This window comes from Hylobates moloch, unplaced genomic scaffold, assembly GCF_009828535.3.
Source record: "Hylobates moloch isolate HMO894 unplaced genomic scaffold, HMol_V3 SCAFFOLD_5, whole genome shotgun sequence".
In the NCBI taxonomy this organism is placed as follows: Eukaryota; Metazoa; Chordata; class Mammalia; order Primates; family Hylobatidae; genus Hylobates; species Hylobates moloch.
Genome location: NW_026652280.1, coordinates 70,528,648 through 70,554,608, shown reverse-complemented (window position 1 = coordinate 70,554,608; position 25,961 = coordinate 70,528,648). Strand labels below are relative to the sequence as shown.

Below are 25,961 nucleotides of genomic sequence, written 5' to 3'. Positions count from 1 at the left end.
TCCCTCTCAAAATTCCAATGTCATTCTTCATAGAAATTGAAAAAAAAATTATCTTAAAATTAGTATGGAGCAACAAAAGACCCCAAACAGCTAAAGCAATCTTGGGTAAGGCAAAAGAAGCCTGGAGGCATCACATTCCTTGATTTCAAAATATAAAGTGATTGTAATCAAAACAGTATCATATTGGCATAAAAACATCATCCAGGGCAGGCGCAGTGGCTCACGCCTATAATCCCAGCACTCTGGGAGGCCGAGACGAGTGGATCACCTGAGGTCAGAAGTTCAAGACCAGCCTGGCCATGGTGAAACCCTGTCTCTACAAAAAATTAGCCAGGCATGGTGGTGCATGGCTGTAATCCCAGCTACTCAGGAGGCTGAGGCAGGAGAATCGCTTGAACCCGGGAGGCAGAGGCTGCAGTGAGCGGAGATTGCACCACTGTGCCCCAGCCTAGGCAACAAGAGCAAAACTCCATCTCAAAAAAAAAAAAAAATCATCCAGTGGAACAGGATATACAGTCCAGAAATAAACCCAAGTATATATAGTCAATTGATTTTCAACAAAGGTGTCAAGAACACAAATGGGGGAAGGACAGTCTCCTCAATAAAAGATTTTGGGAGGCCAGGTGCAGTGGCTCACGCTTGTAATCCCAACACTTTGGGAGGCTGAGGTGGGTGGATCATGAGGTCAGGAGTTCAAGACCAGCCTGGCCAGCATGGTAAAACCCCATCTCTACTAAAAATACAAAAATTAGCCAGGCGTGGTGGCATGAGCCTATAATCCCAGCTACTCGGGGGGCTGAGGTAAGAGAATCGCTTGACCCTGGGAGGCAGAGGTTGCAGTGAGCCAAAATTGTGCCACTGCACTCCAGCCTGGGCGACAGAGACTCTTGTCTCAAAACAAACCAACAAAAAAACAAAACAAAGCAAGAACAACAACAAAAAAAACAAAAAACATGGTGGGAAAGCTGGATTTCCACTTGCAGAAGAATGAAATTATACCCTCTTCTTATGCTATATACAAAAATCAGCTGAAATGAGCAAAAGACATAAATGTAAAATCTGAAATTGTAAAGCTACTAGAAAAAAAAATAAGGAAAAAGCTCCACATTAGTCTGTGTAGTGATTTCTTGGATACAACTCCAAAAGCACAGGCAACAAAAACAAAAAATAGACAAATGAGATTGCATCAAACCAAAAAGCTTCTGCACAGCAAAGGAAACAACTAACACAGAGAAAAGACAACCCATGCATTGAAAGAAAATATTTGCAAATCATACGTCTGATAAGGAGCTAATATCCCAAATATATAAGGAATTCAAGCAACTCAGTAGCAAGTATACAAATAACCTGATTAAAAACGGGTGAAGAATCTGAACAAACATTTCTCAGAAGAGATATGAATGGCCAACAGATACATGAAAAACTGCCCAACATCTTCAATCATTAGGGAAATGCAAATTAAAACCACAGTGAGACACCACTTCATGCCTGTTAGAATGACTGTTATCAAAAAGATAAAAGATAAAAAATGTTGGAAAGAATGTGGAGGAAAGGGAACACTTACACTCTGTGTGTGGGAATGTAAATTAGTACAGCCATTATGGAAAACAGTGTAGAGGCTCCTCAAAACAATTCATCAACAGATGAATGAATAAATAAAATGTGTTATAAAAGTATATACACAATGGAATACTATACAGTCTTTAAAAAAAGAATAATTTTGCCATTTGAGACTAGGTGAAATAAGCCAGGCAGAGAAAGACAACTACTGAATAAGCTCGCTTTATGTGGAATCTAAAAAAGTCCATCTCATAGAAACAGAAAGTAGAAAGGTTGCCATCAGGGGCTGGGGTAAAGAGGGAAGTTGAGGAGAGGGTAAAGGGAAGGGAAGTCGAGGAGAGGGACTTTAAAACATGCTGTTCAAAGCGTACAAAGTTTCAGTTAGACTGAAGACTAAGGGTTTGCAATCTATTGCACTGCATGGTGACCATAAGTAATAATAATGTATTATATATTTCAGATTGGTTAAAGGAATAGATTATTAATATTTTTACCACAAAAATAAGTTCACAAAGTGATGGGTATATTAATTAGCTCGATTAAGTCTTTCTACAAGGTATACACAGATCAAAACATCACATCGTACCCCATAAATATACACAATACTTATTTCTCAATTAAAAATAAATTTAAACAATAATGCCTGTCAGTTTTGCCTTAATAGAAACAAAAAGCTACTATTCCCAGAAGTGCATTCATGTACTTCGGGCAACCCATCATTTAAAGTAACTGTTGGCCGGGCACGGTGGCTCACGCTTGTAATCCCAGCACTTTGGGAGGCCGAGGCAGGCGGATCATGAGGTCAGGAGATCGAGACCACGATGAAACCCCATCTCTACTAAAAATACAAAAAAATTAGCCGGGCGTGGTGGTGGGCGCCTGTAGTCCCAGCTACTCCGAGAGGCTGAGGCAGGAGAATGGCGTGAACCCGGGAGGTGGAGCTTGCAGTGAGGCGAGATTGCGCCACTGCACTCCAGCCTGGGCGACAGAGTGAGACTCTGTTTCAAAAAAAATAAATAAATAAATAAAAATAAAAATAAAAATAAATAAATAAATAAATAAATAAAATAAAGTAACTGTTAAAACTATAAAAATACAGACATAGTCTAAGGTATAAATTTGGCCACTTTGATATAAATTGAAATACCAACTCTATGAGAATTGTATATTATTGAGTATAAAGTTTACTGGCACAGTTATAAAAGCATAATAAATTTAAAAATTACATCATTATTGAGAATATTTACTACCATGACTCAAAGCTAATAATAAATAATTCCAAGAATAAAATAAATGCTAGTGACTGTTACAATGTCTACCTATAACTGTAGTGTAGAGAGAAGACATTAAATATATGTTGTCAGCAAAAATATGTATTAATGATTCAATCTTACAACTGAAATGTATGCTTATTGGTGAAATGCATGCCACTAGCATATTGATTCAAATTTTTACACTAGTAACTCAAAGAGCTGTTTTAAATGGTTTTCCATTTGTCTTTGTATTTGTCTTGTTTTGTTCTCAAAGTCTTCACAGTAAAAGGTATTCTTCCCTGCAGCTGAGTTCATGGAAAAGGGCAAGTGATTTTATAGAGATTTCATCAAAAACTTCATTCTTTATTTTACATTTACAATTATCTAAAGGCAGGCTCTTAAATAATAATTTAAAATTTGGATTATTTAATTATTTGAATGGAGAGAAATGTCACATGTCCAAGTTCAATAATAATACATCAAAAAATCACATGTAGACAATCCATTGTAAAGGTTGACATGAGATGTCTTATAACACATTCAACAAGACATAAATAATCAATTTTTAAAATTGATTGTGTAGATTCTGCATCTCACTTTGTCAGTTTCTCAGTACTGCATATGTATGCCAACACCTGCTATGAAACATCCGTCTGATTCATATGATCCATTACCTACTCTTTATTTCATGAAATTACAAAGTCCCATTGAGGAACAGTGACTTGTCCAAGGGTAAAGAGAAGATTTTCAGACCTAGACAAAATTTATGGTTCTAATATAACAAACATCTACATTTCTTTTAAGTAAAACATTTATTTAACACACCTATAATAAAGTTAAGTAAATTACATAAACTTCAATCTCATCACGAAGCATTTTTATGTTAGTAAATCTTTATTGCACCCTAGAAACTTAGAATATCTGTAAGAAAGAAACAGAGACAGCTCTTATTTCCTAAACACTGACTCTTTTTTGAGTAACTGTCAAAACAGCTATCTTCCTACTGTCAGGGAAACTTAAATTGATCTTATATATAGATGTTCATCTTTTTATAGTTGTACAAGTCCACAAATTATCAAACTGAAGTAAATCATGCTTTTATCAGCTTTGGGATATTGACATCATAAGGCTGTGAGCTTGATCTGACAGAAATGGGAATGCTTTATATCTTTTTATTGAAGTTATAAAATCCTAAAAATGCCAAACCAACATAGTATGTATTATAATTATTAACATTGGTTTTATTCAATCAAATATTCTAGAACTAGTTTTAAATATTTTAAAGATAGCTTAAAGGGGCTAGCTTTAGTACAGCAGGAAGCAAAAATTCTTATACATTCAATGTTTATCTTTTTCAAGAAGCACTTACAGCCAAACTCTACCACAGAAGTAGAAATTCTCCAGTCTAAAACATATTGTTTTAATACTCAATTATTTTCACTTAAACTCTAAAAAGTATTAAAAACATGAAGGGTGAGATATCCAATCCCCTCAAAAGTCATTTCTAGACACAGTGTATCATAACACCTTAGGCAACATTAAGAACAAATAGAGTTGCAGCAACTGCACTACTGTAGCCACAAAGACTTTTTTTTTTTTTTTCTGAATGGGCGGGCACCTATTTTTACTTGATTGGTTTGTATAAATTAACTCTGTGTTTGAAGTTTTTTCCTGAGCTGATTACTCAGACTAAAAAAGTCCCCCAACCTTAATTTAAAAGTTACATTCTAGATTTTCTCAAAAATCTTTTAAAATGAGTATTGGCTAAATGTCCTGCTGCAATCTTTGTCATCACCTCTCTTAGGGACCTTGGGAAAAATCACATAACTACTGTGTCTCTGTTTCCTTATTTCTAAATGAAAAGACTGGACTGTGTCATCTGAAATGTTCCATTTGGTGGAAGACTTCATTAGGAAACTGTGGTATGGCCGGGCGAGGTGGCTCACGCATAATCCCAGCACTTTGGGAGGCCGAGGCGGGCGTATCACGAGGTCAGGAGATGGAGACCATCCTGGCTAACACGGTGAAAACCCGTCTCTACTACAAATACAAAAAAAATTAGCTGGGCGTGGTGGCGGGCACCTGTAGTCCCAGCTACTGCGGAGGTTGAGGCAGGAGAATGGCGTTAACCTTGGAGGCGGAGCTTGCAGTGAGCCGAGATTGCGCCATTGCACTCCAGCCTGGGCGACAGAGGGAGACTCCACCAGAAAAAAAAAAAAAAAAAGAAACTGTGGTATATACATACAATGGGATACTACTCAGCCATAAAAAGTAATGAATTAACAGCAATTGCAGTGACCTGCATGAGACTGGAGACTGTTATTCTAAGTGAAGTAACTCAGGAATGGAAAACCAAACATCGTATGTTCTTACTGATATGCGGGAGTTAAGCTGTGAGGACGCAAAGGCATAAGAATGATACAATGGACTTTGGGGACTTGGGGGGAAGTGTGAGAGGGGGCAAGGGACAAAAGACTACAAATATGGTGCAATGTATACTGCTTGGGTGATGGGTGAACCAAAATCTCACAAATCACCACTAAATAACTTACTCATGTAGCCAAATACCACATGTATCCCAGTAACTTATGGAAAAATAAAATTAAAAACATAAAAATTTTAAAAAAAAGAAATTTCAAAAAGAGTCAGCTTATATAGAATATAGTGCTCAGGAGATTCTCATTTGTAATGCCACAGCCAGTTATGCTTTTAAGTTAGCAATAAATAAAGGCAGTTTTGCACTCTTTATTTATAGTGCTGGAAATCCAACTCCACAAAGAGAATTTGAGTTGAGTAAAAAAGGATTTTTTTTTCAAAAGTGATACAAGGCCACACTTATCTAACCTTAAGTGTTAAAGTCATTATAGCTAGATAGCTCTTATATTTAAGAGGAAACAAATTTAAACAAATAACAAAGAAATAGACACAAGGACTTTCCCTAGAGATCCATTAATGAAAACATCTCACAAGCATATGCATCAGCATGGAAGAGTGTTGGCTTTCCCTGGAGGGTGTGTATAAATTCAGGTGAACTGCTGCACCCCGTGGGCTCTGTGTAAAGCCATCCAGAAATGCACCACTGATTCTCGCAATGTTCACAGTTTTTTTTCCAAGCAGACTGTAATCAACTATATTAGCATGACAACAAATTCTTTATGTTGTGAGATTCTACTGATCCTCAAAACTGCCATTGAATTCGAATTATTTCCAGATGTTCTGTTCAATGAAAGAGTCTTAAAAATAATGCACAATGATGGTGATCCTAGGCTATACTGGCAACAGGTTAAATACGCAGTCATGGCCCTTCTCCCATCCATTCTGCATCTCCCCTCCACTTGCCTGCAGCTTTTCCTGGGCACTCAGGGCCCTCCCTCGGCTCCCCACAGCCTCATACTCACAACTGGTATTTTCCTTCCACACTTACTCAATTGTCCCTTAACACTCCTGTGAGGGGACAACCCTATAAGCCTGGGACCCCAGGAGCTGCACGCAGGGCTCTCTCCTTGCTCCTCACTGTGGGGTTCATGGCCAAGCTTCCTCCAGTTTCTGTAGGTGTGATGTTTCCCCAGCAACAGTCCCATCACTTCAGGTGACTTTATTTCATGTTGCTCTAGACCGGGCATTTTTGCCTCGTTCAACTGTGCTACATTGCCCCTCTTTCTTTGACTTTTCCTCTTACCAAGTACGAATTACTTTCCCCATAAGCAAACTTTCAGTAGGCATCCTGAGACGCAGTATCATCTCAGTTTTTTAATTTGTAATTTCATCCCCAAGATAAATCCATCATTTAACCTCTTTAAATGGAAGGGTCATGGCTGCTAAGGCCCTTTCCAGGGATCACATACTGTGAGCCCATGCTAGCAATGTGAGGGATGACTTTTCCCGCTGCGCTATTTGTTCTAACAGCCCTGAAAGCTATATTCTGTCGTGAAATGCATACACCTCTATCATCTCATAAACTTTAAAAGACTAAAATTGGTCTGGGGCTATACATATACCCAGAATCATTCCTCCTGTCAAAATTAAATAGAAATATCTGGCCTGGTGTGGTGGCTCACGCCTGTAATCCCAGCACTTTGGGAGCCTGAGGTGGGTGGATCACGAGGTCAGGAGTTCAAGACCAGCCTAGCCAGCATGGTGAAACCCTGTCTCCACTAAAAATACAAAAATTAGCTGGGCATGGTGGCATCCTTCTGTAGTCCCAGCTACTTGGGAGGCTGAGGCAGGAGAATCTCTTGAACCTGGGAGGTGGAGGTTGCAGTGAGCCAAGATTGCGCCACTGCACTCCAGCTGGAGGACATAGTGAGACATTGTCTCAAAAAAAAAAAAAAAAAGAAATATTCTTAGAATCAGTTTGCTGTGAGATACTGGATAGCTCTTAAGACAGTGGCATTTACTCTCTGGACTAAAAGAAGCAACGTTTCTGTATCTCTGCCTAGGTATAATAGAAAAGTCTCACCAAATACATATCAAATTTAAGGTCAAGACATTGAATAGATGCATAACATCTGGAAAAAGTTTAAAAAATGGTTTTCCACATTAACCGGTTACATTAGATTACAATAAGAAAAAAAACTTAATTCACTTTCTGCATTAATCTTCTGTTTCTCCCAAATAGATGGCAGTACTTTTCCTACTGACTTAATTCATGGTAGAGTGAGAGACAAAGAGCACCTATAAATTAAGGTTAAACTGAGTCTTAAAACACATGGAATAATACTACCTTAACAAAGCTATTTGTCAATGTTATAGTTTGGTATTGAGACATACACATAGTTTATGCCTTACTCTGAAATGAAGACAACTGAGTATTTCCGTAGATGCTAAATTAGGCTGTTGTCTGCATTTTGAAGTCCTCCAAGACCTGTATTTTCCACTTGAATTTTGTCTTTTCAGACTTATTCAGAATCTTTTCCAAGTAGAACCTCAAGTTTCACAATAAAAAGGAATGTGGGAGGGGGGAGTAGAAAGTGGAGAAAGAGAAGGAGAAGAAACAGATGCATGAGAGAGACAGGCTCTACAAGGTACCCAAGAAACCATCTTCCTGCCAGACCTCAAAGAAGGCTGCCTTGTGAATGAGTGAAGCTCATCTATGGGTATCAAAGGAAGAATTATTCAATCAATGATGATGGAAAAACAGCCATATGGGGAAAAAATCCACTTTTCAAAGTCTCTATACCAAATAATCTCCACATTAATTAAAGTGATTAATTAATTAAAGTGATTAATTAACCTCCACATTAATTAAAGTGATTAAACATTTTAAATTATAAACATGAGCAAAAAATAGAGTACAATACGTATCAATTCTGAGTGTATAGCACTGAAGCAATAAGAAAAAATAGGGACAACGGATTATAAATTTTTAAAAATTCAGTGTAATAAAAATTAACAAAAATCAGTTCTTAAAAATCAACCTTGTAAAATATATTTGCAGAGAATAATATCAGCAGATATTCTACAGAATAAATACAAATAGTAAACACGTTGAAAAATATTTATCTTCACTATTTCTAAAAGAGGATTCGGTTATTTAAAATCTACTAAATTAGCAAAAGCTTTACTGAAATGCTAATGAGACTTCAGTGAACACGGTATACTTTTTTTCTCCTTTGTTAAGGTGAAATTCACATATCAAACAATTAACCATTTGAAAGTAAGCAATTCAGTGCTATTTGCTCAAACTGATGGCAGTACTTGTTCACCAGGCCATGCAACTACCACCCTGCTACTTCCAGAACACCATCATCACTCTGGAGAAAGACTCCTACCCATTAAGTAATCATGCCCCATTCTACCCTACCCAGAGCCCTTGGCAACACCAATCTGCTTTCTGTCCTTATGGATTTGCCTATTCTGGATACTTCATCTAAATGGAGTTATACAGTATGTGAACTTGGTGTCTGGCTCCTTCACTTAGCGTAATGTTTTCAAGGTTCCTCTATGTTATAGCATTTGCCAATACTTTAGTTTTATGGTTGAATAATATTCATATATTTTATATATATATATATATATATAATTTCATTCACCCTTGGATAGATATTTAGATTATTTCTACCTTTTGGCTAACATGAATAGTGCTGTTCTGAACATTTGTGAACAGGTATCTGTGTGAATACCTGTTTTCAATTCTTTTGTGTGTATACTGAGGAGTGAAATTGTTAGATCATGTGGCAGTTCTATGTTTAACTTTTTGAAGAACCACCAAACTGCTTTCCACAGTGGGTGTACAATTTTCATTCCCACCAGCAGAGAGCTCCAGTTTCTCCACATTCTTGTCAACACATGTTATTGTCACACTTTATTTTTTTGTCATTTGTTTTTTATTATAGCCATCTTATTGAGTGTAACACCGTATCTCATTGCAGTTTGGATTTGTACATCCGTAATGACTAATGATGTAGGGCATTTTTAATGTGTTTCTTGCTCATTTGTACACTGGAGTGAGGCTGTCAGTAAGGATTTCTCAGGCTCAAAGCGTTCAAAGGCTTGAAATATGATGGTGCTTTTTTAAAAAACATCTGTCTATCTATCTATCTTGGCTAGTGGTATTCTAAGAAGTACAAGCATGTTGATGAACAATATGGTACAGTCTGGAAAGAGTGAAAATAACGTCCAAATTCTTTGACCTTATAAATCCACTGTTATAAATTTATCCTAAGGAAATAAGCAACAGATTTGTATGGGAAAATACTCATAATATTGAATGACAAAAATCAAAACCACCCAAGGAAAGATTTGAAACATTTTTATCTGTCAACATGAGGAAAGACTATGGCAGAAATGAAGCATTTATAAAGACTATGTAGAAATGTAGAAACATGACACGGAGCAGTTAAGTGTTCTACTTTTCACTCAGGTTTGATGACAATCATAGGAACACAGATGTAGGGAAATATAAGGTCCATGAGGGGAAGGATACTTGACTTTTTTTACCAAAGAATTTTAAAGCTAAAACAATGTCTGATACAGATTCCCGTAAATGTTTGCTCTGAACGGATAAAGAAATGGATGCAATAACAAATACAGAATACCAATCATAATGTACATAAAATGTGATAATACATATGCAAAAATGAAAGTATCCAACCAGGTCCCTTGTTGACACCTGGAGTTCAATCCAGACTCTCCTCCATCACGCTGGAGTTCATCAGCTCCTGTTTCAGGAAGGTATAGTCCTTCACCAGCTCCTCAAGCCAGAAATCTGGACATCGTTTTAGGTCTTTCCTCCTTCCTAATAGCCCACTCCTAAGCCATTCATTCTCCAAATTCTCGACTCTTCCTTAATATCTCTCCACCATCTTCAGTTCTCTGCTACATCATCGCCACCCTAGCTAGAGCTGTCATTCCTTCTGGATGGATTAGTGCCACAGCCTGCACAACAGTTTCCTGCTGCCAATCTTCTTCACTGTCAATCCCTCTTCCACACAGATGGCCAGAGTGCATTGTTTCATAACACAAATCTTTACATTTATCTCTCCTTTATAAAAGCTGTTAAATTATTTCTATTGCCCATAAGATAAACCCACATTTCTTGTTGTAGTTTCCACTAGAAGCCCTCAATATTGAGTGCAGATTGAATCACTGGAGTAGCTTTTATTTTTTTAATTTAATTTTAATTATTTTTTATTTGTATAGGTTTTTGGGAAACAGATGTTGTTTGGTTACATGAATAAGTTCTTTAGTGGTGACTTTTGAGACTTTGGTTCACCCATCACCCGAGCAGTGTACACTGTACCCAATGTGTTGTCTTTTATCCCTCACCCACCTCCTGCCTTTTCCCCCAAGTCCCCAAAGTCCATTGTATCATTCTTATACCTTTGTTTTCTCATAGCTTAGCTCCCACTTATGAGTGAGAACATACAATGTTTGGTTTCCCATTCCTGAGTTACTTCATTTAGAAGAATGATCTCCAGTTCTATCCAGGTTGCTGCAAATGCCATTATTTGGTTCTTTTTTATGGCTGAGTAGTATTCCATGATACATGTATATATACCACATTTTCTCTGTTTTTTTTTTTTTTTCTTTTTGAGATGGAGTTTCACTCTGTCACCCAGGCTGGAGTGCAGTGGTGCGATCTTGGCTCACTGCAACCTCCGCCTCCCAGGTTCAAGCAATTCACCTGCCTCAGCCTCCTGAGTAGCTGGGATTACAGGCGCATGCCACAATGCCCAGCTCATTTTTTGTATTTTCAGTAGAGACGGGATTTCCCCATGTTAGACAGGTTGGTCTCAATCTCCCGACCTCGTGATCCACCTGCCTCAGCCTCCCAAAGTGCTGGGATTACAGGTGTGAGCCACCACACCCAGCCTATATATCACATTTTCTTTATCCACTCATGGATTGATGAGCATTTGGGCTGGTTCCATATTTTTTGCAATTACAAATTGTGCTCCTATAAACATGTGTGTGCAAGTATTTTTTTCATATAATGACTTCTTTTCCTCTAGGTAGGCACCAAGGGGTGGGACTGCTGGATCCAATGGTAGTTCTACTTTTAGCTCTTTAAGGAATCTCCACACTGTTTTCCACAGTGGTTGTACTAGTTTACATTCCCATCAACAGTGTAAAAGTGTTTCCTTTTTACCACATCCATGCCAACATCTATTTTTTTTTTATTATGGCCATTGTTGTAGGAGAGAAGTGGTATCGCACTGTGGTTTTGATTTGCATTTCACTGATAATTAGCCATGTTGAGCATTTTTTCATATGTTTGTTGGCCATTTGTATATCTTCTTTTGAGAACTGTCTATTCATGTCCTTAGCCCACTTTTTAAATCAGATTCTTTGTTTCCTTACTGATTTGTTTGAGTTCCTTGTAGATTTTGGATATTAGTCTTTTGTCAGATGTATAGATTGTGGAGATTTCCTCCCACTCTGTGGGTTGTCTGTTTACTCTGCTGATTATTATTATTATTATTATTATTATTATTTTGCTGTACAGAAGCTTTTTAGTTTAATGAAGTCCCATCTACTTATCTTCGTTTTTGTTACATTTGCTTTTGGGTTCCTGGTCATGAAGTCTTTGCCAATGGCTAGAAGGGTTTTTCCAATGTTATCTTCTAGAATTTTTATGGCTTCAGGTCTTAGATTTAAGTCTTTGATCCATTTTGAGTTGATTTTTGTATAAGGTAAGAGATGAGAATCCAGTTTCATTCTTCTATCTGTGGCTTGCCAATTATCCCAGCACCATTTGTCACATACAGTGTCCTTTCCTCACTTTATGTTCTTGTTTGCTTTATCAAAGATCAGTTAGCTGTTAAGCATTTGGCTTTATTTCTGGGTTCTCTAGTCTATTCCATTAGTCTATGTGCCTATTTTTATACCAGTACCATGCTGTTTTGATGACTATGGTCTTATAGTATAGTTTGAAGTCAGGTAATGTGATGCCTCCAGATTTGTTCTTTTTGGTTAGTCTTGCTTTCGCTACGTGGACACTTTTTGGTTCCATGTGAATTTTAGGAATGTTCTCTAGTTGTGTGAAGAATGATGGTGGTATGTTGATGGGAAGTGCTGGACTTCAGCAATCAAATCTTACTCTATGGTGTTACTTCTTAACAATAGTTTGGGGTTCTTCAAGAGTTTTGTCCATTTATAAAATAAGAGATTATATACTAAATAAAAGTGCAAGGTAAAGAAAAAATATTTAAAAAAATAATTATCAATAATGTGATACACATTTGCAAAGAAAATACTTTTTTTCAAAAAATAAATGGTAAATCAACATGCAAAACAGTTGTTTATAATGTATTATAATACTTTTATATTAATGTTTGATATAATATTAATGTTTTTATAAGCTCATATTCTGCAACATGAATCACCATGAAATGTTTAAATGTCTCTCAAGTGAATGTAAGGCACAAATTATATTAGCAACCGCTTTGCCAAGCTTCTAGATGCCTAAATTATATTCTCGATACTCAAAATCAAGAAGAATTGTCTAAATCCAAACTCCTGATTATAGGAAAAAATGTTTTTTATTTATAAATCCACCTACCTAAGCCCTAAAATATACATCAATTTTGTAAATCTGAAAAATAACTAAGCTTATGTCATACAACTAATATTTTCTAGAATGTCATTACTATGCTTAGTCCAATTCTGCTGCTTTCAAATGCCTTTGAAATGTCCTTCCATATTCCCAAAATTTGGAAACATACAGTTATAGCTTTACGTTGTTCGTCTATAATTTTGAGGTTGCGTTTACTTCCATACCACACAGACTTGCCTTAGTGCTTTTATTGTAAATAATTTACACAAGAAATGCTGCATCATGAAGCTGAGGCTAGAGAATTTGTTATTTAAGCAAACCAAATCAATCCCAAATCATTTTAAACTTCCTGCTCTGTGATTTGTCTTACAGCAAGGACTGGTCGGTGTGGTGGGGAGCAGACGGGCGTGAAGATCATGACTCCCTGTTACTCATCTGGGGGCTCTTCTGCCCTCACTTCATTTTTTTTTTTTTTTTTTTTGAGACGGAGTCTCGCTCTGTCACCCAGGCTGGAGTGCAGTGGCGCAATCTCGGCTCACTGCAAGCTCCGCCTCCTGGGTTCACGCCATTCTCCTGCCTCAGCCTCTCCGAGTAGCTGGGACTACAGGCGCCCGCCACCACGCCCGGCTAATTTTTTTGTATTTTTAGTAGAGACGGGGTTTCACTGTGGTCTCGATCTCCTGAGCTCGTGATCCACCCGCCTCAGCCTCCCAAAGTGCTGGGATTACAAGCGTGAGCCACCGCGCCTGACCCTGCCCTCACTTCTTATTGAGGCCTCCTTGTTAAAGCACAGTCCCATGCCTCCTTTTCTTCTCTTTCCTTCCTTGCCACTTCTAACTCTAGCTTTCTCATTTATGGTTTTCTGTCTTAATTTTCCCAAATCCAAATAGAAATCCAAATTTTTTTTTGCAAAGGAAATAAATACCAAGTAACTTTATTTGATAAATAATTTCTAAAGAGAAATAAAACATGTCATTCTAATATTTCTTCATGAATTAAAAAGATGAGAAATGGGAACAGCTATCTGAGCAGGATTTGGGGTATGCACCTGTAGGAGAAGAGTGAGGGGACAGAGCTCCTGGCCAAGAGAGGGCATGGGTGCACTTAGCCGCTCTCCTCAATTGTTTACTTACAGGTCCAGCAGGTGAGGACACCACCGAGAATCGGTCACAAAACAAAGCAAGAGAGTCATCAAATTTTGTCTTTGCCATACTTTTATTTCCACTTTTTTGGCTGCTATTAATTCATTTATTCATTCTTCAATTGTTGGGCAGTATGCTATACATCAGCCACTCTGGTCGGTGCTCAGGTTACAAAAATAAATGAAACATGAGAGGTTCTATGCTTAATTTGGTCATATTCTAATGGGAGAACATATAAAATCAGTGATTATCACTCAACATTAAAAGTTTAATGACTGATACTCTGGGTATTTGAGAGCCCAAAGACTTCTGACCCCATCTACCTGGGGGTATTAACTCGGGTTATCTGGAGGAAGTGGCCAGTATTGAAGAATGGACCCGGCAGAGGACTGGCAGTGTGTGTAAAGACATTCTCCCAGGGGAATAACATGGGCCAAGGCGTGTCCAGGCAGTAGAAAGCTTATTGGAATTGGCAACGGGAGGGAGGAGATGACAACCATGGGGTAGGGAGAAATACAGAAATACAGCTTTCTTGCAGCTCTTCGCCTGTTTAGATGAGCCCATTGCCCTACATGCACACGGGTGCCCAGGGCCCCAGCACCCTCCATGGGTGACCCTGGATGCTATCACTATATTTCTTCCTTTTTTTCACAACTTAATTCGTCTGTTTTTGTTAAGTCTCTTTATCTGCAAATGAGTAAAATATCAAGGAACTAGCAGTACTATAATGCAGAATCAAGACATAAATATGCCTGGAACATAATGGGAAATTATACACGGAAGATGTTATTATTACTGATTTAGAGCAAAACTTAGAAACAAAAAGATGTTTCACACACACACACACACACACACACACACACACACGGCTGGGTGTGAGATGCGGTGAGTCAGGGGAAAGAGGAAGGAAATGAAGGCTTGTTAGAGTGCTTGATCCATGCCAGGAACTCTAGAAATTTTGCCCTATTACGGGAAGAGATAAAGGTGATATAAGGTAGGGAAGGAAGCTCTGTGTACGAGCAGAATCAAAATGCCAAATCAAAGATGGGAGCATATCTGCTTTTAGAGAAACATAAATAGGGTTTCACAAGAAACAGATCTATGTTTCAGGTCAGAAAAGCTCTACATTAATCCACAATATGGCAATTTCCACCGATGGGAAGGACAGTTACCAGAACAAGAAAAGTCACTGCCCCTTGATGTTTGGCATTAATCAGGCCCTGGCGACTCCCCATGACCAGACACTGATGCTATCTTACCACTCAGCCATGGAACACTGACCAACAAGCTTGGCAAATAGCAGAGGATAAGGGACTCAAGAGGCATCTGGAAAAATACTGATGTGGCATCAAAGCCATCTTCAAAATTTTGAAAAACTGCTGTGTAGAGAATGGATTAGACTACCTATGTGTAATTCTGGGAACAGCCTCAGGATCTAGAATCTCAGGGCGACACACACTTCAGGGAAGTAAATTTCTGAACACCAAGAGTCATCCAGTACATTCTTGTTATTTACTGTTTTATTTATATCTTTAGGAAAAACATCTCCAATTTCCTCAGGCTTTAAAAATACAGATTAAAACCATCTTAGGCCAGGAGACCTTGGTTATTAACAAGTTGACACAAGGCTATGACAGGACCCACTTGGAGGAGGTGGTAGGGACGGTGGGCTCAAGGAGGCTGGGAAAACATATCCCCAATGATGAATGCGCACCCAGCTCCTAAGCAATGCAGTTCCGACTGTCCCCGTGACTCACTCGTAGGGGTGAAGATATTCCTAAAGGCCAATATCATTTACCAAGTCAAGCATATACAGTCACTTCCGGCCATTCATACTTTAAACAGAGTTAGTATATTAGATTAACTATCCTCTCACCCGGCACAGCCTCCAAAATTTGTGTATCCTAATCATATCTATTCCTCAAAATCTAATTAACCAAAGTCCAATTCTGCATAAAATTTTCCCTAGCACACGTATGAGGGTGCAGGGTGTACTGGAAAGAGTACAGACTGTGTAGTCCAGGAGACCTGAATTTAATTCCGGCTCTGTTACTCACTAATGAGCAGCCTAAGGCGAGGCACTTTTTGCCTCTGGGACTCACTTTCCCCACCAGTAATACGATAGTGAAAGCCAACACTTTTAAGAGATATGGTAAGAATTAGATAACAACGGCAGCCGGGTGTGGTGGCTCACACCTGTGATCCCAGCACTTTGGGAGGCCAAGGTGGGCTGATCACTTGAGGTCAAGAGTTTGAGATCAGCCTGGCCAACATGGTGAAACCCCATCTCTCCTAAAAATACACCCAGCCTGGGTGACAGAGCGAGACTCCGTCTCAAAAAAAAAAAAAAAGATAATAACAGCAGAGTGTTAGTTTAGTTTACACGAAAATGTTAGTTCAATTTCCTCCTAACTCTTCCATCATGTTCCTCTTTCTTCTAAAGTTCTACAATGTAGAAAAGGTAATAAATAGTGAATAATATATTTATTATCTATTACTCTGAGCTGGAGGTCATGGGAGCAGATGACAAGCTTTCAGGTAGATGCTGGAATGAGAAAAGGGCCATAAAATATTCAGAAGGCCAGGCCAGGCCCAAGGCTGCAGCTGTGGGGCAGGTGGAGTGACAGACTGCGGTGGAGAGGCTGCTGAGAAGGTGAAAAATTCTGGAAGGAAAACTGAGGGTCACTAAAGACACACATCACTGATGCTGCCTTCCACCCAGTGCCATTTAGCCCATTTATTTGGGATTCTAACCACATGGAGTAGAGTAGGTACAAACCCCAATATAACAGCATTGGCAAGAAACTGAAAAAGACTATCATAGAGAATGATTTGGTACCATGCAGGTTCTGTAATTTCCAGATTTCATCCATGTGACTGTACATAATTTGGAGACAGGATTTTGTTTGGAGTTGTCTCTATTACCTTGTAGTAGTGTATGACCTTGGGCAAGAATTAGGACTTCTCTAATAACAGCAACAACAAGAACAACAGCTTGTACTATTTGACCACTTACAATGGGTCAAGCACAGTCCCAAGGGCATGGCCTATATTAACTCGAACCTCACAACAACCTATGAGATGATAGCTGTTATCTTCATTTGACAGTTGAGGAAACTGAGGCACAGAGATATGCGACTAGCTCACAGTCACCCAAGATCCTAAATTTTCTCATATATTAAATAGCATAAAACTTGTCATGAAAAATATTTATCAGGATAAAATGAGATCTTCTATTTGAAAACTGCGGCATAAAGTAAGCATCCCTATCTATTACTAAAGGTGAATCAGAATATCGACATGGCATTGGCCTAAGGGTTGTTCATACGGATGGATGTCATGCAGTGCCGCCACTCAGCTCGCCTTCGTGCCTGTGTCTAGCTTTTGGCAGTAAAAACAATGTGTATTCATTACTCTAAGAGCGTTGACTCCATCAGATATCGGGCTACAAAAGTTCTCTTTCAGCAATGCTTCCATCCAGAGTCTACTGATCATAAATGTGTCTTTGCTCACTATGCAGAGCTGCAGGCTCCATCTAGGTCAGCATGTGTCTCCGTGAGTCAGTGCCTCAACTACCAGGGGTGGAAGGAAATAGAACTTAAGGCAAAGGTCTCCTATACGTGATCAGAAGGTATATATATGATCCACATACTTTTCAGAGAAATTAGACAATGGCATCCTAATCTTTTGATGCACAGGTGGCCAGAAGTAAAGTTATAGCTTGGACCAGTTTTTTAAATCGTTGTATTGAGTGGCAACGTCTGCTTTCAGGAAGCTGGCCCGAGGAAAGAAGAGGGCTGTGTGTGGTACCTGAATGAGTTAGGGAATGGAAAGAGAAGGGGACGGGGCAAGGTGAGGAACCCAAGCCGCCTCACTGATCAGCTATCAGAAGAAAGCAGGCAGCCATGAGTGGTTTCAAAAAATGACTCAGAACATGAAGGGTGTGAGTTTGCGTTTATGTATTTTGTCTCCCATTTCGTACTTATTAGCTCTTTTCTCCATGGTACTGTCTCAAATATGAAAAATTAACATCCAGAATTTCATATGTATGAGAATGGAATTATTTGTATGAGGATGGATCCACCAGGTGATTCTGCAGATCTAGGGTCCATCTCCAATTAGCACAACTAACGAAGCATAGGGTGAAGTTTACAGCTTTGTGTGCCAAGGGATGAGTCAGCACTTGTACTGGCAAGCAGAGTATACATAGCAGCAGCTCACTCTGTAGTCCTCCCCACAGTCGTCGGGATGGGAGGATAAACTACCAAGCTGGGTCTGTCCCTCAGTCTTCTTGTTGTAGGCCAACGCTTGATACCTTGATTCTTGGCACTGGGAGCCTTGTGTGTTTCAAGGATAGAAGCACGACAGGAAAAAACACTATTGAGGCCCATCCTAATTTCTTGGTCGGTGGGCTTCTGGACCAAGTTTCATGTGCTTGTAGAAAGAGAAAAGATGAAACTCTAGATGCCCTTCTTCCCACAGGGGGAAAGAGCAATGCATCTGAGGGGGCTAACCTTTGGGGGAAGCTGAATCCAACCAGGAATGCTGCCATTGAAAATATTCAGTTAATTATAAGGACAAATATCCAAGCAAAAAAAATCATGGACTAAGTACCAGAAATGCTAATTTTAGCCCTTTGAAAATAGATTTGTCCAAAGTCCTAGGAACCACAGTGGAGGAAACAATCTTACACACATGATGAATAAAGAGCTCCATAAAGATGGGGGAAGAATGGAAAGCCAGACAGATCCCTGCTCAGACTCCAGCTGAGACATGCAATGGCTTCATGCAACTCTTTTGCCCTCTAGAGCCCGTTTCTTCATTGCAATCCCTAACCCAGCACTATCTGCAGGTTGGGCACTGCGTTTATACAGAAAAAGGGCATCCTCTTGGAGAAAAGAGACTACACAAAGGCATAGCCCTCCATGGGCAAGGCTTGGCCAGGAGACCAGCCTCCTGATGTAAATCAAAGGAATTCGCTGCTTGCCGCTGGATGGAGCCTGACGAAGGAATCTCCTGGCTCAGCTCCTCCTCAGGCTGGGGGCTGCACACAGAGCACAGGGGTCCAGCTGCACAGCCCTGTCCACCCTGAGGACTTGTTTAGAGAATGAATAGGACAAAGCTTGGATACAGAGAGTGCCTAACTTAAAGAATAGCAAAGCCCACCTGGAACAAGACAGGAAGGAGTCATTAATTAAAAAAGGAATAGAATAATCCCTAGGGTCTCATGGTTCATAGATGCTCTATAAACAGGAGATATTATCACCACAAATTTTCCCTATAAAGTTTCTAACTCAAAAGTTTCTTTCAATCAATAGCATGCTTTAAGCACAGCACAAGAATCCAGACCGGCCTTCAAATTTCATTAACATCGCCACACATCTAACACAGAGTCAAACAAACTACATCTATGTAATCTGTAATGACATAATTGAAACCGGGTTTACATTTATTTAAGTAGGATAGTTTTGGTGGAATGAAAATATTTTAGTAAGCGGCACAACATATGTTTGAGCAAAATTTACAGAGGTGTCCTCTGCCCCCATGGACTCCTCACTTACCTATAAGAACACTGTTTTTGAAATGAGGGGAAAAAAAAAAGGCAGAAGGGAGTGGTGTTAAGTTTCAGTTCTGCACAACGGCACCTTTAACAGACCTGCCAACTAGTCAAAATCTAAATAGGGTAGTTTGAAAAAATCTTTATTACTGCCAGTTAATATTCACAGGACTCTGGAGGAACAAGAACTTTCAATGACTCAATATTTATAAATGCTACTGTTGTCCCACCAAAACTTATGTCAGATTCCTAAGAGATGCTGGGACCTTTTGCAATAATGAGGGTGAGGGTATGCGTTTTAAATGGGGGAAAGAAGTTGTTAGGAAAACAAAATTAAACACTTATAAATAAGCACTTGGTGGTCTTGAATTTGAATACTACTTGAATATGATTGGGTAACCTGACTTATCTGGGTTTTAATTTTAATTTACCAATGTCTTGAACATACAGAAAACATTCAAAATGTACAACACTGATGACCAAGACAGCTTTTGTCTTTTTATTTGAATTTTTGCTATGTTATCTATGCAGATGCCAAAAAAGGATAAACTTCAAATTTGGGATATCGAAATAACTGAGTTTGTGTTTACATCTCTGATGGTATAATCATAACTCCAAATGCTTGAGAAACAATAACATTAGTGAAGTGAAGTCAACTCTAAATTAAAAGTCAGTGTTTCCATTACCCACACTAACAGTATTTTCAGTTTATATAACTTGATCATTAAAAAGTGCTCTGGGCTGAAAACCTGGTCTGTGTCAATCTTGGACTAAACTAGTTTGCAAAGCTCTGAAGTTTGTTTGTTCTTCTCTTTTATCCTTTTTCAAGAATATATTAATTTTAAATGCTACACATAAAACTAAACTAAAAAAATCTATAACACCTGATGAGCCAATGCGATTACAGGCATCACTAGTTTTTCAGAAGAAATTTATGATTTCTATAAACCCACCTTCAAGGTTCCTATGGCTGGAAGTAAAAAACTCAAGTTTTTCTTTTTTCACTCAGTCTTTCACATATCCCTTCTCTATTGGTTACTTCATCAAAAATACTGGAACTTGAAATTGGAACTATAAACTTTTGTAGAAATAAACTTTAAATTGGAATTTAACTTTATGGAAATAAAGTTTACTATTATGACTTCTATTAAATTGACTCATAACGAGTAGACCTTTCATCTGGGGATAGCAAAAAAAAGGAAAGGGAAGATGTTATGTTAGATGCTGACATGTTCAAACTATATTGCAATATAGGATGACTGCAGAGGGCATTTGTGTATGAATAAAAACTGTCTTTGACAGAGACATGGAAATATCAAAGCCCATGTATTTAGGAGTGAGGTTAGGAGAGGCAGACCTAGCTCTTTAGTATTGGTTGGGCAAGGAAGGCCTGGAAAGAGGCAGGTCAAGAGGCCAGCTGTAACTACACTTGAGATGCCTGCCTCCCTTCACCACTGGGAAATACAGACTTCTTCATGGTACTAGTAGAGGTCCCACCTGAAGTGTCCAGGTATTGTGAATTTTTGCCTGGGAGGAAGGAGCCAAAGCAAGAACAAATGTGTATGTGTGTGTGTGTGTTTGTGTAAGCTTGCCTGTCTGTCTATACTCTGTGGAGAACATAGAGTAACTGAAGTTATAAATGCAGAGAAAAGAATGTTGTTTTAGCATATCATATTTTTATTTTGACATTTGTAGAATTATGGAAAATCATCCATTTGAAATAGAAACACTTAGACTCTGTGAGTCAGAAGAGATCATGAATTTCACTCCCACCCTCCAGCCACCTTCCTATATTACTCAGCAACCTAAATTTTTTTGCAGACATGAGTAAGTTTTATATATATATATATGTATACTCAAAATTTAAAAATCTGATAAGTTGTGATGCATCCTATAATGAAATATTTCTAGTGACAAAGAACTCATCATTTTTGAAAAAGAACACCTTTAGTTATAAGATTCTTCCTTATGGTCCTAGAGTGCCTTATTAAGAAATATCCAAAGGATTTTTGGTTAATAAGCACTGTATCATATAAGATAATAATACTATTAACATTATGGCTGCTAACATCTCTATTAAGTCCAAAAAGATGTGAACCTGGTGAAATATAATAAATGCCCTTTATCAAGATAACATAACCAAAGTACCCTTATTTAAACACTGTGTTTCATCAAGACTTTAATAATGGGATAACATGTGGTTTTTCATCAAACATTAAAACCGCATTTTAACAATTGAATATTATACAGCCAAGAAAAGGGTTAAAGTATTGATAAATGCTACAACATTGACAAATCTTGAAAACTTTATCCTAAATTAAGGAAGTCATATACAAAAGTCATAGATTGTATAATTGCATATAGATAAAATGTCCAGAATAGACAAATCTAATAAAGACAGAAAGTAGGTTAGTGGTTGCCTAGAGATGGCTGGGAAAGGAATGAGAAATAACTATTCATGGGCATGAAGTTTCCTTTGGGGGTGATGATAGTGTTTTGGAATTAGACAGTGGTGATAGCTGCACAACCTTTGAATATACTAAAAACTGCTGAACTGTGGCTGGGTGTGGTGGCTTACGCCTGTAATCCCAGCACTTTGGGAGGCCGAGGCAGGCGGATCACGAGGTCAGGAGATTGAGACCATCCTGGCTAACATGGTGAAACCCTGTCTCTACTAAAAAAATACAAAAAATAAAATAAAATAAATAGCTGGGCATGGTGGCAGGCACCTGTAGTCCCAGCTACTCAGGAGGCTGAGGCAGGAGAATGGCGTGAATCCGGGAGGCAGAGCTTGCAGTGAGCTGAGATTGCACCACTGCACTCCAGCCTGGGTGACAGAGTGAGACTCCGTCTCAAAACAAACAAACAAACAAACAAACAAACAAAAAACTGCTGAACTGTATATTTTAAATGGGTGAATTTTATGGTGTGTGAATTATATTTCAATTTTTAAAAAACAACATACCTTAAAAATAGATCTTAAAAAATCATCTTGATAGGCATTGTTATCAAAGGAACTCTGAAATCAATAAAATGGCTGGAATGAACACTAACTTTAGCTCTCTATCTAACATTTATGCAGTGAGGGATAATAGTTTATGTATATAAATTTTACTAAAGGATTCCTCACTGTATTTAAATTAATACTCTGATCCGTGAAGAATTTTGATTTCCTTTTTACTTTACAGAGAAGAGCAGGTTTGCTTGTACTTGTGCTTGTGAAAGGTCAGGAAATTTCAAACCCACAAACAGGTTCTTCAAAGAAAAACTGACAAGTTAAAACTGTTATTACAGTCTATTTCAAATATCTCAGGGTTTCTTTAGTTTAACTGAAAACATATGAATTGCTTTCACCTACTTGACTGCTTCTGTTTTTTCAAGTAACAATCACACATCCTACAAAAACTGAAGCATGACTTATTCAATGACAGGTAAATTTTCAAATGATAATGCTATCTAGATAAAACATGTATACGGACTCTTTCAGATCATAACTTCAAAATATAAGGGGCTTAAGAGATACTGTTTCCCTATAAATACTAATAAGAAAACCTTCCAATTCAAAAAAGAAACTACATGTGTCATTACATTTTTCCCATAAAAACATGAGAAATCTTAACATTGTACTTTATAATAGGATTAATGTCATTGTCATGTAATTTCATATAATATTATTCAACTTTTATATTCTATTCATCACGTTAGAAATTGTACCTTTTTTTTTTTACTCGTTGTAATGAAAGCTCCAAGGGCTGTCTGTAACTCTTGAATTTTAGGTTAAGCTCAATGAAAATGTCTTACATGCAGATAGGGGGTGATCTCCAATACATGTTGAAGAGTCATTAATAAACTTAATTTCATGATCCAATTTTCCACGGCAAAGCTTCTTTATATATATTTACACTGCATTGCCAAAGACCAAAAATTTCCATGAATTTTATAATTTAATTATTGCATAGATTTCTATGTGTGTGATGACACACAGCTTTATTATGCACATATATAACACAATAAAAGAAAACACCATAATACTCACAGTTGTAGCCAGGTGCGATACGATGTTGAGCTTCAAGGCTCACCAACGTGATGTGGAAAATGATGTGCAGCAACAGGAAGGAAAGACTGATGAAGCACAGAGACTTTAATAACCGTCCCGTATGTCCTAAGGGATAAAAAGTGCAGAGATTGTGAGAGAGCTTAAGATGAAACACACTGGTGCTGTCTTTTGTACATGTTTCTGTATAACCTATTAGATAGACCAACTCAAAAGTATATGGAATGTAGTAATTATCATCTTAATTATTAGTCTATGGCTAAATGGTATCATATTCTCTTTGTAACATCAAATATTTGGGTTTATATTTATTAAAAATTCACTGTAAAAGAAAGATAATTTCCTATTTATCATATGACACATTACAGTGGAACTACAAAAAGGTCCTGGCCCAAAAATTTTATAAGGAAGTGCTGCCAACTTTGAAGGGACAGATAACTTCTGTCTTAGAAAAATAATTCTGGGAAGTAGAAAAGGAAGAAAAGTTATCTAAAACATTTTATGAAGTTACAGTAACTTTAATTTCAAAATCAAATAAGGCTGAAAAGAAAAGAAAATTATAACCCCATATTACTCATAACATAGATATGAGCTATTTTTTAAAAATGTGTTAACCGACTGAAATAGAATAGAAAAAATATAATACATAGGCTAAGGTTTATTGCAGAAAAACCCTAAAAGTGTAGTTAACATTAACAAATCAATAAGTATAATTCACACACTAGTGGGTTGCTATCACGGTTTTCTCAATGCGTACCAAAGAAATGTTTCATAAAGTTCAAAATCTAGTTATAATTTTTAAAAACATAAAAAAAAGAATGGAAGGAAACATCCTTAAAGGATTTATAACAAAACAAACATCCTGTTGATAGTGGAATTTTAGACATAGTCCCACCAGTATCAGAGAATGACCAAGGACACTTGATATGAATTCCACTAATTAACATATCACTGGATGTACTGGTCAATGCCATAAGATAAGAGATACAATGAAGAGGGTTAACTAGAATTATTTGCAGGTAATATGATCAAATGGAATTATTTTCAGATTATATATCATCATCAATAGAGGATGCCAAACTAAATCCATGACCAACTATCAGAATGTAAGAATTTAGAAAATGATTCAGATACAAAATCATCTTACAAAGATGAAAATACCTCTTCATTAACAATAATCAAAAAGAAATAAGATGCAATTTTATTAGCAAAAAAATTGTAAAGGTTTTGTCAATGTGTCAATTTGGCTAGGCTGTAAGTCACAGTTATTTAATCAAATACAAATCTAGGCACTGCTATGAGTTTACAGATGTCATGAAAGTCCATAATCAAAGAGATTAACTAAGGGAGACTATCCTCCATAACCTGGGAAGGCGTGATTCAATCCACTGGAAGGCCTGAAAACTAGTCGGAGGTGTGTGTGTAAGTGAGAGAGAAGAAACTGTCACTTGTGGAGAGTAACTTTACCCTGTGCCCATGATGTTCTCTTCCTGACAGCCTGCACTACTGACTGTGAACTTCCTTAGCCAGCTTATATATCAATTGTGTAAGTTAATTCCTTGTAATAAATCATAGGGAAACATAAATCATATATATGTGTGTATATATGTATATATTATATATTAAAACACCTGTGGATACTGCTACACTTGTTGGACCTTGGCTGATAATTTTTTTTAAAGTGTTATGTCATAGTTTCATTGACAGTTTTTTTGTTCTTTCATAGTGACATATAAAATAATGTCATCTTATGTAACACATAATAGATATGAAATCCATAAAATATTAGCAAAATAGATCCATTAATATATGAAAAAGATAATATATTGTATCTAAGTTGGGTTTAATCCCAAAAATGCAAGATTGTTTTAACTTAAGAAATCTATTAATGTAATTCACCATATTAGCAGATTAAAAGAGAAATAGCATTTGATCTTCTACCTATGTGAAGAAAAGGGCTCTGAAGAAAATTCACCATCCAGGCATGGTAATACTCATGGCTGACTAAGAATAGGAGAGAATCTCTTTAACCTAGTGTGATGGTTAATACTGAGTGTCAACTTGATTGGATTGAAGGATTCAAAGTATTGTTCCTGAGCGTGTCTGTGAGAGTGTTGCCAAAGGAGATTAACATTTGAGTCAGTGAACTAGGAGAGGCAGACCAACCCTCAATCTGGGTGGGCACCATTTAATCAGTTGCCAACGTGGCTAGGATAAAAGCAGGCAGAGGAACGTGGAAGGACTAGACTGGCTAAGTCTTCTGGCCTCCATCTTTCTCCCATGCTGGATGCTTCCTGCCCTCGAATATCAGTCTCCAAGTTCTGCAGCTTTTGGACTCTTGGACCCATAACAGCGGTTTGCCAGGGACATTGGGCCTTCAGCCACAGACTGAAGGCTG

General features: G+C 37.8%; 1 protein-coding gene across 3 annotated transcripts in view; it reads right to left on the bottom strand.

Moving 5' to 3' along the window:
• Positions 1–25,961, bottom strand: part of PIEZO2 (piezo type mechanosensitive ion channel component 2) — a 479,940-nt gene that overhangs the window by 287,527 nt on the left and 166,452 nt on the right. For all 3 annotated transcript variants that reach the window (XM_032152839.2, XM_058438662.1, XM_032152840.2), the window contains exon 3: positions 23,546–23,671. In XM_032152839.2, the coding sequence (XP_032008730.1) occupies positions 23,546–23,671 (126 nt within the window). The remainder of the gene's footprint in view (positions 1–23,545; positions 23,672–25,961) is intronic.